We start from the raw sequence: 15,305 nt of genomic DNA, 5'->3' as shown, positions 1-15,305 counted from the left end.
CGTCTTAAAGTGTTCCAGGCCTGAGAAAGAGAGAGAGAGAGAGAGAGAGAGAGAGAGAGAGAGAGAGAGAGAGAGAGAGAGAGAGAGAGAGAGAGAGAGAGAGAGAGAGAGAGAGAGAGAGAGAGAGAGAGAGAGACTGCCTTAGCCAAGTGACCACGTGGGAAGGAGTCGCGCTTTGTGTGTTTTTTCGCTACACAACTCTGCAACAGTGTTTGCGATGAACGTTGTTGTCTGGCCACTACGGCGTGACGAGACGAGACACGCATCTTGGAGAAGCGGGGGGAAACCTGGGGTCTGCGAGGTTGGATGGAGACACCGGTTCTGCCGGGATGGCTGCTTTCCACTTGTTTATATAATGGGTTCATTTATTAAGCAACTTACTTAATTTTCCTGAGAGGTGCCAGTTTTTAAACGAGACTGAATTTTGAATGGGTCATTCAGGACCATCAACTTCCCTGATCTACACAAAGGTGATTGGTGCTTCTTTTATATATCTATATATACCGATGGGTGGGTGGGTGGGTGGGTGGATGGATAGATAGATAGATAGATAGATAGATAGATAGATAGATAGATAGATAGATAGATAGATAGATAGATAGATAGATAGATGATAGAGGGAGGAAGGAAGGAAGGAAGGAAGGAGAAAAAAAGAAAGAAAAAGAAATCTGCCTTTTCATGGAGAACATTGAAGAGAATGGGAATATTAAATGGGAAAGAACCTCATTTCTTTACCTTCAATTAAAAAAGGATCCAGCGAGTCTCAGTGGCTTCACAGAAGGTTATTTTGTGAAGAGCCAAGACTCAACACCTTCAGATAGAAATTACACACACACACACACACACACACTGGATATATAGACGTATATATATATATATTGGATATACATATATACAGTTTATATATACACTGCTCAAAAAACTAAAGGGAACACAAGCAGAAGACATCCAAGATCTGAATGAATGAAATAGCTTTATTAATTCAAGGTGTTAGTTATCACCTTTAAAGCGCTCCATGGCTTAGGACCTGGGTACCTACGAGACCGTCTTTTGCCACCAATAGCCGCCCACCGACCAGTTCCTTCTCACAGGAAGGGACTACTCAGGGTACTGTCAGTCAAATTATGTCGACTGGCGACTCCCAGGGGGAGGGCTTTCTCTGTGGGGGCTCCAACCCTTTGGAATGAACTGCCCCCGGAGATACAGAATATCCCTGATCTCCATGCTTTCCGCTGTGCCCTCAAGACCCTGATGTTCCAACAGGCGGGGCTAAACATATGAACATGTGAATGATTTTTTAAATGTTATCTAATTCTGGGTTTTATTTAATTGACCAAACTAAGTAATAATTTTAATTAGCAATTTTATGATGTTTGTGTGTCTATATTTTTCTTGACTGTACACCGCCTTGAGTCCTACAGGAGAAAGGCGGTATAGAAATATAATAAATAAATAAATAAATAAATAAATAAATAAATAAATAAATAAATAAATAAATAAATAAAATACTTTGTTCGTTACATACAGTAGTTTTGTGTTCCCTTTAGTTGTTTGCGCAGTGTAAAAACTACTGTATGTAAAGAACAAAGTATTTAATAAGGCTATTTCATTCATTCAGATCTCGGATGTCTTTTTTTGTGCAGTATGTATGTATGTATGTATGTATGTGTATGTATGTATGTTTTCTGAGGTTTTCGCGGGTGTTTGTATGTAGGTCTTTGGTTATTCGGGTTTTCTCCCGCGTAAAATTGGAAGTGTCTATACACACACACACACACACGAATGGAATTCCCACTGATGGTTCTGTGACATCACAGCTAAAATGATCAATCAGAATCAAAGCACATTCTCTCTGGTTCTTAACCTCTTCCCAAGTCCCATGGATGCTAGGAAGTACCCAAGCACAGAGGTGAGCAGCTCCACCCCCCCACCCCCATTTCTAATTGTAACCCCTTTGCTTCTCTCTCAGTCCTAAACGAACATCCTGACCCATGATTATTTCTCTGCCTTCTTTTCCGCTTATTCAAACCCCTTGGCATTCACATTGAAGTTCATTTAATTCAAATCATTACCCTTCTCATCCTTTTGTGGTGTTGCTATTCCTGTATATTCAAGATGGTTTTTCTTTACTTGCATGTTTATAGGTGTAAAATGGGAGTTGTGAGACATTTTTTTTTAACTCGATAGAGAACCATGTGAGGCACTTCTGTGTGGTTATATCAAATACTGGGGAGAGGAAGGGAGAGGGAGGGAGAGAGGAGGGATGGAGGAAGAGAGGGGGAGAGAGAGGGAGATAGGGGGAGAAAGGGGGGAGAAAGAAAGGGAGAGAGGGAGAAAGAGGGGGGAGAGAGAGAGGGAGAGTGGGGGGAAAGGAGGGGGGAGAGAGGGAGGGAGAGAATGATTTCTTTGAATCAATCATCTTGTATGTATTCCTATTTGTATAAATTTTAATATAATGTGTGGGATGATTTCCCGATTAGAAAGCTGAATTTTTTCTCACAGCCAAGAAAACCTCAGGAAAACCGTTAAAAGATTAGTTTAAATTCAGACTGCATATAAGGGAGCTTCAATTTAGATCCACATCTTTACAGTTGTTTTTATGTTTAAGGTAACTTGGGTTTTCATAACACCACATTATTTGGATCTTTCCACATACCCCAAGAACTTTCGAAAAAGAGATATGAGGAGATACCATTGACAACTTGTGAGAGCTGGATTTAGCTTCAGTGGTCCTATTCTTCAGTGCTAAAAGCACTTGTACAGAATAGTAATAGCGTGTGCAATAAAGAACGTAAATATTGTTTTTTTCTTCTGTTCAGCTGTGTCCAATACACAAGTCCCTGTAATTTTCTTGGCAAGGGTTTTGTTTCGTTTCGTTTTTGTGTGGTGATGGTTTTCCATGGCCTGCTTCCCAGGACTGAAATAGGGAGACTGTGAGTTATAGTTCCACTTTGGTCACAAAGCCAGCTGTGTGGCTTCGGGGCCAGTTATTTTCTCTCAGGCAATAAATACTATAAATATACCCAATATTAAAATCTTGTGACATATCCTCAGAATTCAATAAATAAAAAATAAATAAATTGCCATTTCCTCCCAACATGCAGTTGATTTAATATGCACATTATATAAATGCAAAGTCATTTCACAAGCACCTATTTTAAGGCATCATATTTTAAGGCAGACCTGGGCACTTTAGAGCCCCGGGACACATTCAGTGATGAAATCCGAAAATTTTTACTACTGGTTCTGTGGGCGTGGCTTGGTGGGCATGGCAGGGGAAGGATACTGCAAAATCTCCATTCCCTCCCTAATCCTGGGGGAAGGATATTGCAAAATCTCCATTCCCACCCCACTCTGGGGCCAGCCAGAAGTGGTATTTGCCGGTTCTCCAAACTACTCAAAATTTCTGCTACCGGTTCTCCAAACTGCTCAAAATTTCTGCTACCGGTTCTCCAAACTGCTCAAAAGTTACGCTACCGGCTCTCCAGAACCTGTCAGAACATGCTGGATTTCACCCCTGATTCAGCCGTTTTTGGCCTGTGTGAGAAAATAGAAATAATAGGGATAGGTAAGGGAGAGTAGAGTAGAGTAGAGTAGCGTGGCGTAGCGTAGCGTAGTAGAGCAGAGCAGAGCAGAGCAGAGCAGAGCAGAGCAGAGCAGAGCAGAGCAGAGCAGAGCAGAACAGAACAGAACAGAACAGAACAGAATTCTTTATTGGCCAAGTGTGATTGGACACACAATGAATTTGTCTCCGGTGCATAAGCCCTCAGCGTACATACAAACAACAAAGTGATAAGAAGAACCGAGGTGGCGCAGTGGTTAGAGTGCAGTACTGCAGCTACTTCAGCTGACTGCTAGTTCAGCAGATCAGCAGATCAAATCTCAGCGGCTCAAGGTTGACTCAGCCTTCCATCCTTCCGAGGTGGGTAAAATGAGGACCCAGATTGTTGGGGACAATATGCTATTTAGTATACTGTCCTTGGTGTAAGCCACCCAGAGTCCTCGGAGAGTGGGCGGCATAGAAATATGATTAATAATAATAATGATGATGTCATACATCATAAATCATAAGATACAATCAACGGTTGATGAATCATAATATGTCGATAGGAGAAGGTAAAAGAAAACATGAGATGTGAGAAAGATGAGAAGATGACATCAGCAATAAGTTCAATAAGATCAATTAGAAATTAGAAATGAAATGTAATTAAGTGTACACTATGCACACTATACAAATGCATTACTTTCGTTTGGCAGCCGATTGCTGTTTTTGTTTCAATGTATGTATGTGTGTGTGTGTGTGTGTGTGTACCTACAGTATGTACCCTCACAGCCCTATTGATTTGGCCCTTCGTAATGGTTCCAGTTTCTCATGTGAAAATTAATTTCCCATCCTTATTTTAAGGTCTGGGTTTGTCAGATAATTACCTTCAGATGAGTTGATGGTTGTAAGGTAGTCTGATTACCAGTAACTCTGAAGCAGAAGCTTTTTAGCTCCCAATTCAGTTGCAAACATTTCCAGGCGAGGCTGTAAAAACCTCAAGCTGAAATTCCACTAGGAATCCCTCTCTTTCAATATTGATGAGGGACATTGCACTAAAATTATTTGCTAAGCTTGATTTTTGTGTTTTCATAGATAATTTTAATTGAAAGTTTGAAAGCATGAAAGTTGCCTGGGTGACTTTGGGGCCAGTCATTTGGTTGCCAAGATTTGGATTTCTCATGTCAGGGACACCTGTGGTGGCCCGAGTGCTCCCCAGCTCCGTTTTCAGCTGCAACAGCTTCCTGCAACCTTCTACCAGCGAAAACGGAGCTCAGGAGGGCTACAACAGAAATGTTGGACTCAGCTAGTCATACCCTTTCTGGGATTCGAACCTGGCTAGCTGATGAGAGCTAAATAGCTTGAAATAGATCTATACATGCTCCCTTTATTTCTTTGTCGGTAAAATATAAATTTAACCCTAATGGTCTATGGTTTCACAAGAGCCTCCTAAAAGATAATAGGGAAAATATTAAGAATCTGGATTCACAGCAATATGCAGAAATAAAAATTCAGGTTGTTGGAGACATGAAACAGAAGATGAGGCTAGAGGAGAGATTGAAACTGCATAAGGACTAATAAGGACAAACTAATAAGGATTAACTATTTCAAACTATTTAGCTCTCGTCAGCTAGTCATACCCTTTCTGGGATTCGAACCCGGCTAGCTGATGAGAGCTAAATAGCTTGAAATAGATCTATACTAGTCTCCCTTTATTTCTTTGTCAGTAAAATATAAGTTTAACACAAAAATAGTTCGTCACGAAAGCGATTGCCTGCGAAGGCTCCTGGATTGGGGCTGAAAGGTGAAAGCAGAAGCAGTATGCTCCATCTCATATTTGGGTAGACCAAGTTGCCCTAATAGACTGGTCTCACTGGAAAACCACCCCTAGACCGTTAGGTTGACCAGCAAACCAGATCATTGCTTGTATGAAACCTCTCACATTCTCTCTTTTCCAGATTTCGAATATTTAATGCCACTGCATTGGAAGACATGTTTGGTCCTGCTTCCATAAACCTTGGTCTTTCCTCGTATGGGTGCCTGCATCCCCAAAAACATACCTCCAACACCACTAAGTACAGAAAACTTACTGTCGGCACGCAACAGTTTGCAGATCGGTAACCGGGAACCTGACGAGATGGTGAGGGCTTGTTTAGATCATGCTGCCCAAGAGTTCCATCATGAGCCTCGCTGTCTACAAGATAATGCCACCTTGACTATTCAGGTGAGAGGAAGAAAGATAATGGAGTTTGTCTCTGGTGGAGGAGAAAACAAGATCGCCATTTCTTGGTTAAAAGGAAAAATACACTACCATATTGAGATTGCCACCTTGGAAGTATACTTAGATCGATTGTCTCTTTCTCCACTTCCACTAACCTCTGAGAACTTAGAGAAGGTGAGACAGGAGCTTGCTAAATGGGACAACAGTACCAAGGAACTGCGGGCTTGCTTGGATGTGTCTATAACAGAGATTGAGAAGGAACCTCCTTCGGTGAAGAGCAATGCCGAACTGACTATTGAGTGTGGTAACTCCTGCTTAGATTTCATTTCTGGAAAGGGGAGGTCCCGTATCCACATCTTCTTTTCTGATAAGCAACCTCACTATCGGGTTCGAGTTTCTTCTATGGATGTCTATTTAGACAGGTTGAGCTATCGCACAACGTTGCTCACCACGGAGAACTTGATGAAACTGTGGAAAGAAACAGAAGACCTTAAAGGATGTACAGTAGACCTCCGAGCCTGCCTAAAGCGAGCTTTGCAGGAGTTTAATGCTTTGTCCCCACAACACCGGGCCAATGCCACTGTCTTCATTGACTGCGATGGAAAGAACTTCAAGATGGTTTCTGGGCATGGAGAAAGCTGGATCTCTATCTTCAACGTTATTGGAGATCAACATTGCCGCAGAGAAGTCGTTCTAGCATTGGGAGAGGTGGAGTCATCAAGCAAACCAACAGGGAAACATGGGAAAGAAGGTCCATCATTTTGGATAAGAAGATCAGAAGCAAGGAGAAGCGCAGAGGAAGGTCCATCTAGTCTGGCCTGGAGGGCTTCTATCCAGCCCAAAGGGCTGGCCATTGGAAAAAAATCTAAAAAGGGGCCATCCAATACGATTGAGTTAAAACAATTTGCATCAAATAATAGAAAAGCGGGGGAAGAAACCATGCTTGTTCAAGGAAGAACACTTTCTAGTGGGGAAAAACCAGATTCTGGACTCTCCAATAGTTCGAGGGTACAGGGAAAAGAACTTTCTCTTCTACCAAAGTTGTTACCAGCTAGTACCAAGAAACCCCAGCCTGATGGAAAAGAAAGTGATCTTTCTGGACCACTGAATTTATATGGTGGGACAACCACAGAGATGGTCCTGGTCCATGGGAAGCACAAGGAAGCAGACGGTGAAGTGGCAGCCTCTAATGACTCCAGTGAAGAAGACTCATCTAACGTTCTAGAGAAATCCTCCGATAGCAGACAGGGAGATGATGGACCAGAAAGATGACTCATCATTCTAGAGGATTAAAAGAGCCGGGATAATACGGTAGCCAGTCCTTTGACTGGTAACATGATGGATCGATTCCAGAGACAGAGTAGTGTTTCTGGATCTGGAAAAACAGGGCTGGTCCATCAAATGAATTGTGCAAGAATGATAACAAATAAATGATCTATGGACCTGAGATTCTTCTCCCTTAAGGTGTCTTTCTGTAGGCTCTTTTCCCAATAGTGCCAGTGTGTCCTTAAGATGGTTCCAATAAGTCTGTAAGGATTTCCTTGTAGCTTATTTTTGTTGTCCTGTCCCTGTTCCCCTCACCTCCCCCACCCCCCGGTCCAAAATGCTGATGCTTTTCTGTCTCATTTGTTTTCTGTTTTAGAATTTCTAAATCATTTAAATGGGTTGAATTTGCAACTTTTGTTGATGTTTCAAGGTGACTGAAAGTAGCAGAAATGCAAAAAAATAAAATAAAATGCAGACTGTAGGAATATCATAGGGCTAGCCGTCATCTCTAAAATCACCCTACTTACTTAAACTAAGTCAAATATTCAAAGTAACATTCCTGCCTTCCCAGTGGTGAAATTTAAAATTTGTTACTACCGGTTCTGTGGGTGTGGCTTGGTGGGGGAGGTAATGTGACTTGGTGGGCGTGGCCATTTTTTTTTTTTACTTTTAAAACCATTTTTTCTATAACCTCTTTGGTGAAGAGGTTGTAAAAAAGTGCTTTCAAAAGGCTCTGACGATCCTAGCTCAGTTGCCTGATCAGCAGAGGGTTTTTTTTCTTTTAAAAGCCTTTGACGATCCCAGCTGAGCCGTGCGATCATCAGAGGCTTCTGTTTTTTACTTTAAAAGCATTTTTTTCCGCCGAAGAGGTTGTAGAAAAAATGCTTTTAAAAGTAAAAAAAAAAAGCCTCTGATGATTGTGTGGCTCAGCTGGGCATGGGGGTGGGGGAGGCAGGGATTTTTGCTACTGGTTCTCCGAACCACCCACCTCCATCGCTACCGGATTGGACGATCCGGTCTGAACCAGGAGCATTTCATCCCTGTGCCTTCCCTTGATTAAGTCAGTGTCCCTGTTTGTTTTGTTGCAGCTGCATTGACTACGATTAGACCCTTACGTGGCTGATATTAATCTTAAAACAGATACAGTTTTGAGAGGCTAAATGTAAATGTACAAAGATACCTTCAAATTAGCATCCTCTAGTCCTTTATTTTTGCCATTATTTGAACCATAAAAATATTTGTGTTTGGTCGAGTTAATGAGTGAATTAATTAGAACTTTTAAAATACTGCTTTCTGTGTCCAAAACATCTTAAAATAGTAGTGAAATAAATAATTAAAATTCAAAGCATCAAGTTCCATCAACAGCATTAGCACTTAGACTTTTATACTGCTTCAAAGTGCTTTACAGCCTTCTCTTAAGTGGTTTACACAGTCAGCCTATTTTCCCCAAAAATTTGGGTCTTCATTTTACCCACCTCGGAAGAATGGAAGGCTGAGTCAATCTCGAGCCTGGTGAGATTTGAACTGCCAAATTGCAGGCAGCTGGCAGTCAGCAGAAGTAGCCTGCAGTACTACATTCTAACCACTGCACCACTGCAGCTCTTATACCAAGTAATATATTTAATATCAAGGTATATAAAGGAGATTTTACAAGAAAGAGAGAACACAATGTTATATAGGTGAGTTTATTTGAGATCAGGTCTGGTTTGCAAGTCAAACAGTGCAGGAATTCATTCCCAAGATGGACTTAAAGGTGATCCATTCTTAGTCCAATGGTTGAGACAATGGTTTAGCGAAGCCAATGAGGAAAAAGCTATTGCAAATAGCACTTCACCAGAGGAATAATCTAGCGACAGGGTTCCCTTTGACTCCCCCACAGCTCCTCGTGGGAAAGTTGTGGAGAACTTATCTGGCTCTTGAGGTTGAGGCTGAGGGTTTCTGGGAGTTGAAGTCCACCTGTCTTAAAGCTGCCAACATTCAGAAACACTGGCTAGAGAGCCATTGGTTGAATTCCAGCACTATGGAGGGTGAGCTAGATCAGGGGTCTCCAACCTTGGCAACTTTAAGCCTGGAGGACTTCAACTCCCAGAATTCCCCAGCCAGCAAAGCAAAGCTGGCTGGGGAATTCTGGGAGTTGAAGTCCACCAGGCTTAAAGTTGCCAAGGTTGGAGACCCCTGACCTAGATGATCCCTCCTAATTCTATCATTCCGGATTGTTGGAAAAGTTTTGGATTTATCTTACTCTTATAGGGTCTCAGGGTGATCGTTGTTTCATGAGATATCTTAATTGTAGGTTCTTCTGTTGTGGATCATCAGGGTAACTCCTAAAACCGTGATGGCGAACCTATGGCATGTGTGCCACAGGTGGCATGCATAGCCATATCAGTGGGCATGCCAGCTCAGCTCTGGAGTGCATGTGCATGCCGGCCAGCTGATTTTCGGGCCTTCTGGGCCCACCAGAAGTAGGGAAACAGGATGTTTCCTGCCTCCGGAGGGCCTGGGGGTGGGTGGGGAAGGCCCGTTTTTCTTTCTCGCCTGGCTCCAGATCCTCTCTATGCGTCTGGGGAGGGTGAAAACAGCCTTTGGCCTCCAAAGGGGCGGGGAAGGCTGTTTTCACCCTCCCCAGATGCATAGAGAGGATCTGGAGCCAGGTGAGAAAGAAAAACGGGCCTACCAGGCCATCGCATGCCAGGAGCAGGGTGGGAGGGGGCGTCATGCATGCATGCATGGGGCGGGGTGCATAGGGTGTGGACACGTGCACAAACCTCCCCTGCACCCCCTGGCACGCGATGGCAAAAATGTTAGCCATCACTGTCCTAAAACATCTTTTGTGAAAGTGGGGTTGGCTAATCATGCAATATCAACTCTTCCCATCTAAATAGTACTTTCATGCCTGGGTTTTATAAAATCTAAACGAGCTCTAGATGGCAGCAAAGTTGATACTACTCTTCTGAACCGAGCATCTCTTTATGTACTGAGCACAGCTGTGGTCTCCTGCAGAAACTAGATGAAGCTCCTCATCCTCCATTTACATTGCTAGAGTCTCCTTGAGGGACAGTAGTAGTAGACAGTAGGACAATCAGTGGATTGTTAGATGTCTGTGTATTCATTCCCCCCCGCCCTCAAATTCTACTAAGCAGTTATATCAGCATCAAGTATTCAATGGGCGCTCTTATTTGTATATGAGTAGCAAAATATTTATAGTTGTTTTCCCTGAACTGGCTAAAAGTAATGATTGAAGGAGGATGGATGGTGACAGACTCTAGATCAGTGGTGGCGAACCTTTTCAGCACCGAGTGCCCAAATCGAAACTTGCGTGGATGCACGTGTACCATGTTTCCCCGAAAACAAGACCCTGTCTTATATTTTTTTGAACCCTGAAATAAATGCTTGGCCTTATTTTTGGGGAGGTCTTATTATTTTGGGGCGCATGGAGCAAGATGGGGCTCCTTTTGCCGTCTTACCAGATTTCCAGCTCTGCGTTTAAATATTTTTGGGGAGGGCTTATTTTGGGAGGGAGGCTTATTTTAGCACATGTGCTCAAAAGCCCGATTGGGCTTATTATCAAGGGATGTCTTATTATCAGGGTATGTGCGCATGCCGGAGCACCAGAAACCCGAAGACCAGCTGGCCAGCGTGTGCATGCCTATTTTTTGGCCATTTTGGGGGCTGTTTTCAGGCCATTTTTCGGGTCATTTTCAGGCCAATTTTCGGGCCATTTTTGGCCTGAAAACAGCCCAGAAAACAGCCCCAAAATTGGTCTGTTTTTTGACCGGTTTTCCGGTGCATCTGAAGATCAGCTGGTGCACCAGAAACCGGAAGAGTAGCTGGCGATGGCACACATGGCCACAGAGAGGGCTCTTTATCCCACCTCTGGCACAAATGCCATAGGTTCGGATATCACAGCTCTAGACCCTCATGCCTCTGCATATTTTTTGTGAACCTTATTCAGCTCCTCTCCTCAAAAGATGGCATCATTGAGATAACTACCCCATCCATCCTTGCATCCAATCTGCTTGACTGTCACCATAGGTGAAGCCCTGCGAACTAAGCCATTGTTTGATTTTGACTATTTTTAAGAAAAAAAAGAATCAAGGAAGGATAGGTTATAAACAATCATTTTTACAATTTAGTGTGTAAATCCAGTCATGATTTATTTAACAAACCTTACCACAGCACAATATCTTTTCTTTTATGTACACTGAGAGCATATGCACCAAGACAAATTCCTTGTGTGTCCAATCACACTTGGCCAATAAAAAATTCTGTTCTGTTCTACTCTACTCTACTCTACTCTACTCTACTCTACTCTACTCTACTCTACTCTACTCTACTCTACTCTACTCTACTCACCTCCCCCTCAATAGTTTCATTTGTAGGACTTAATCTATTTTAATATGTGAAATTTGTCAGTTCTGTCAACTTAATTAGAATCTTATCAAATGTCAAAGTTCTGGAAACTCAGAAGAAATACACATCCTCCCCCGCCAAAAAAAATAATGGAATAAAGCCATTGCAATCAATTGTTTGTAAAAAAGAAAAAGAAAGAAAGAAAAGAAAAGAAAAAGAAAGAAAGGTCAGTGTGAATTATATTTGTTGGCATGTTAGACAACCTGGATATCTTTGCCTAGATAATCACTAATAGCTATCTAACAGCTAATCATTATCAGCAACAGATGAACCTCTTTGGAGAAGACATTTAATTTCATTATCTCTTAAAATATAACCTTGGGTAAGGTAAGCTAAGATTAATGACTCATCATGGATCTTTATTAAATCTGTGGGTAAACATTTGAAAACCACAAGTTCCATACTCTGGTACAGTCTCCTAATTACAATTAATCAGCTTGATATACTGTTGCAAGTTCTCTTTTGCTTTTGTTAATTTTTCTAGTCGAATAGAACTCATAAATGTAGAAATCACAATTTCCCCACCTTTGCATTTCTGGAATGTATGTTTAATTAAAGATTCCTTTAAGCCCAACTAAAGGCATTTCTCTGCTAGCATCTTCTTTGCCCTATCGCAACCTAACTCAGCTGACTCAAAAGGAGATTGGCTCAAAGAGGAGTCAAAACTTTTTTGGGCGGGAAGGAGGTATGGACAGGGGTGGGCTGATGGGGGTTCACAGGGGTTTGGGAGAACCTCTCGCTAAGATTCTGTGCAGTTCGGAGAACCCCCAAATCCCACTACTGTCTGTCCCCACCCACCTCAACCCACCCCTCCCAGGAGTCCCCACGCAGCCTTTTTTGGATGCAGGTAAGTGCAGAGCGTGCATGGAGGCTCAGGGAGGGTGAAAAACGGGCCTATCAGAAGTTCAGGAAGGCCGGAAACAACCTCCAGAGGGCCTCCGGAGCCTGGGGAGACTGTTTTCGTCCTTCTGGAAGCTCAAGAAAAGACTCTGGAACCCAGGGAGGGCAAAAATGGCCCTCAACTGTGGTGCAGGAGGCTGACTAGGCCACGCCCACCATGGCCACGCCCACCCAGCAACCATCCAGCAAGAGAATCCCTTGCTCAATTTTTTAAAGCCCACCCCTGGATATGGACCTCTGATTACAGGGGTTCAAACTATTTTTTGGTCTTAACTGTTTTCTTATTAGTGAGATAATGGATGTATCTGAGCCTGGTATCAGAGTAACAATTGGTTGTGTTCTCATGCCTATATTGGAACAGCGCACATGCTTTGAAATATAATTTGCAACATGCAGGAGAACCTGTATTAAGTAATTCTTTTGAGATGATGAAAAACGAGGCATATTTGCCAAGTATGTGTGATCACTTTCTCCAGTTGTCTCTGCCTGTGGAGGCACACATAATCATGTTACTTTCTTTTATCCTCCATATGTTTTTCCTTATCTTCCAGAAACATTGGGACACCACATCACGTTTTGGAATTTCCCACCAGCACAGCCAGCAAACAACAGAAGCTTGTTGGCACCCATAGATTTGCAAATAAGTAAACAGATATTCAAAAGTGCAGTAGGAGGAGAGCAGCATGTCCTAACCAGTTTGATTTCTATGCTAATTGAGTAGATGTCATTTATTTACTTGCTTGCTTGCTTATTTATTAGGTTGTTCACCACCTACAGTATCTCACCTCACCGGACAGCTTACAACATTAAAAGCCAATAAAGCCATAACAAATACATATGTCCAATAACAATAAAGATTACCATTAAAAAGAGTGGAAGGAAGGAAGGAAACGGGATGCACAAGGGGGCAGGTGGGATCTTCTGCTATTCTGTCGACCAATTCCAGTGGGATATACCCCCATTGGGGCCCCAAGCCAACTGACCAAGCCAGATCTTCAGGCCTTTAAGGGATGGAATGGGACAATGCTCCACAGCCAATTTGCTGAGGTCAACTTGCCATGGCCAACTCGATATGGGACAACTCGCCACAGGCAACTCACCTTGGGACAACTCGCTGCAGGACAATTTCCGGACCAAGTGCCGGAAGCATGTGTGAACTCCCAAAATGCAATGCGCACATGCCCCCCTGCATGTCCCCTGCCCCCCATGCATGCACACGTGCCCTGCGTTCGCCCTGCCCCCCACACATGCACACACGCCCTGCATGATCCCTGTCCCCATGCATGAATGGCAGAGACCCGAAGACCAGCTGGCCAGCGGGAGCAGGGGTGGGTTCTAAATTTTTTTACTACGGGTTCTGTGGGCGTGGCTTATTTTGTGGGTGTGGCTTGATGGTCATGTGACAATTATTTAGGATTTAGCAGAGGTACTGGTCTACCAGGCTTTTAACTGTTTGCAGAGCTGTACCGGTCTACCCATTTATTTTTTGCAGGCACTGATCTATTCATGAATTTTTGCAGGCACTGGTCTACCCATTTATTTTTGCAGGCACCGGTCTACTCATTTGTTTTCTTTTAACACTGATCAGCTGTAAGGCGGCCTTTTGAAGCCCTGCAGCAAGAGTTTAAACAGTTTTTTTCCCTCTAGCCATCAGCTGGGACTCAGGAGGCAGCAATAGATTGGGGGTGGGGCCAAATAAAAGGTAAGTATAATGCGGGGGGGCGGGGGGAGCAGGGGGCAGAACTGGTTCGGTGACATCATATCGTCACTGCTACCGGCTCGGGAGAACCAGGTCGAACCGGGAGGAACCCACCACTGAGCGGGAGGTATGTGCACATGCGCGGTGGAACTGAGCTGGGGTGACGGCTCATGTGTCCACAGAGACGGCTCTGTGTGCAACCTCTAGCATGCGTGCCATAGGTTTGTCACCACTGATCTATCATAAGATCCTTTTGCCAAACTGCCAAATCCTAGCTAGGGGAAGAAAAAGGCTTAGATGGAAGAGGAGTGGTCAATTAATCAGTTTTATTCATTCCTTCAAGCCGAAGAGGTTAGGAAGCTGTACAATATCAGAGCATTATACGAAAAGGGCAGCAATCATAGAGAACACGAAGGCAAGCCAGCACATCCTTCTCTTTATATACACGATCCTTATGTAAGTTCAGATGCGGCAACAATGAAAGAAGCATTTTTCATTTTGATCACCTACCAAGCATTTTTTTTTGGTCTGCTGCAGACAAAAATGGCACCCTTCCTTTTTTTTTTTAGTCTTTACATGGAAAGAAAAAAAAATAGTAACCATTATATGATAGAAGCGCTTAATTTGCATAATCTATCTGTTCCTCAAGGCTGATATGATTATTACTAGTGAAAAAGAGCAAAATTTCTGAGAGGAACCATGGGAGAAAAAAAACAAAAAACCAGAAACTAGAATTTATGAGACACAGATTCAGATTAACAGAGTTGGAAGGGACCGTGTATGTCATCTAGTCCAACCCACTGCTGAAACAGACCCTACACCATTTTTGACAGATTGCAGTCCAGTCTTTTCTTGAAAGCTTCAGGTGATGAAGGTCCCACAACTTCTGAAGGCAAAGCTGTTCCATTGGTTAATTGCTCTCAGAGTCAGAAAATTTCCCCTTATTTCCAGGTTGAATCTCTCCTTGATCAGTTTCCATCTATTGTTCCTTGTCTGGCCTTTGGGTGCTTTGGAAAATAGCTTAACTGGACTTTCTTGTTTTTGTTGTTTTATTTTCTTTTGAAGACGTTTTGCTTCTCACCCAAGAAGTTTCTTCAGCTCTGACAGAAGAGTGGGGAATGGAAGGATTTATATTCCTTGCAGTCAGCTGATCATTTGCATCCTTTTAAAGGGTTGTTGAAGCATTTGGAGGTTTATCTGTGTCCTCAGGGTCAACTAAAGTAGTGCTCCTGATTCCTGTAATCTGTAATTTTTTATTTATTTATTTA

At 42.9% G+C, this 15,305-nt stretch overlaps 1 protein-coding gene across 1 annotated transcript; it reads left to right on the top strand.

The window, feature by feature from the left end:
• Nucleotides 1–1,819: 1,819 nt before the first annotated feature.
• LOC117668049 (uncharacterized) lies at nt 1,820–7,209 on the top strand. Its single transcript, XM_034421737.3, has 2 exons — nt 1,820–1,909; nt 5,500–7,209. Exon 2 carries the CDS (start codon nt 5,574–5,576, stop codon nt 7,032–7,034), a length of 1,461 nt encoding a protein of 486 aa, XP_034277628.1. The 5' UTR covers nt 1,820–1,909; nt 5,500–5,573; the 3' UTR covers nt 7,035–7,209.
• Nucleotides 7,210–15,305: the final 8,096 nt, after the last annotated feature.

This window comes from Pantherophis guttatus, chromosome 2 (genome assembly GCF_059756535.1).
Source record: "Pantherophis guttatus breed Tessera chromosome 2, ASM5975653v1, whole genome shotgun sequence".
In the NCBI taxonomy this organism is placed as follows: domain Eukaryota; kingdom Metazoa; phylum Chordata; class Lepidosauria; order Squamata; family Colubridae; genus Pantherophis; species Pantherophis guttatus.
The sequence above is the reverse complement of the archived record's forward strand: the minus strand, read 5'-3'. Positions and strand labels throughout refer to the sequence as shown.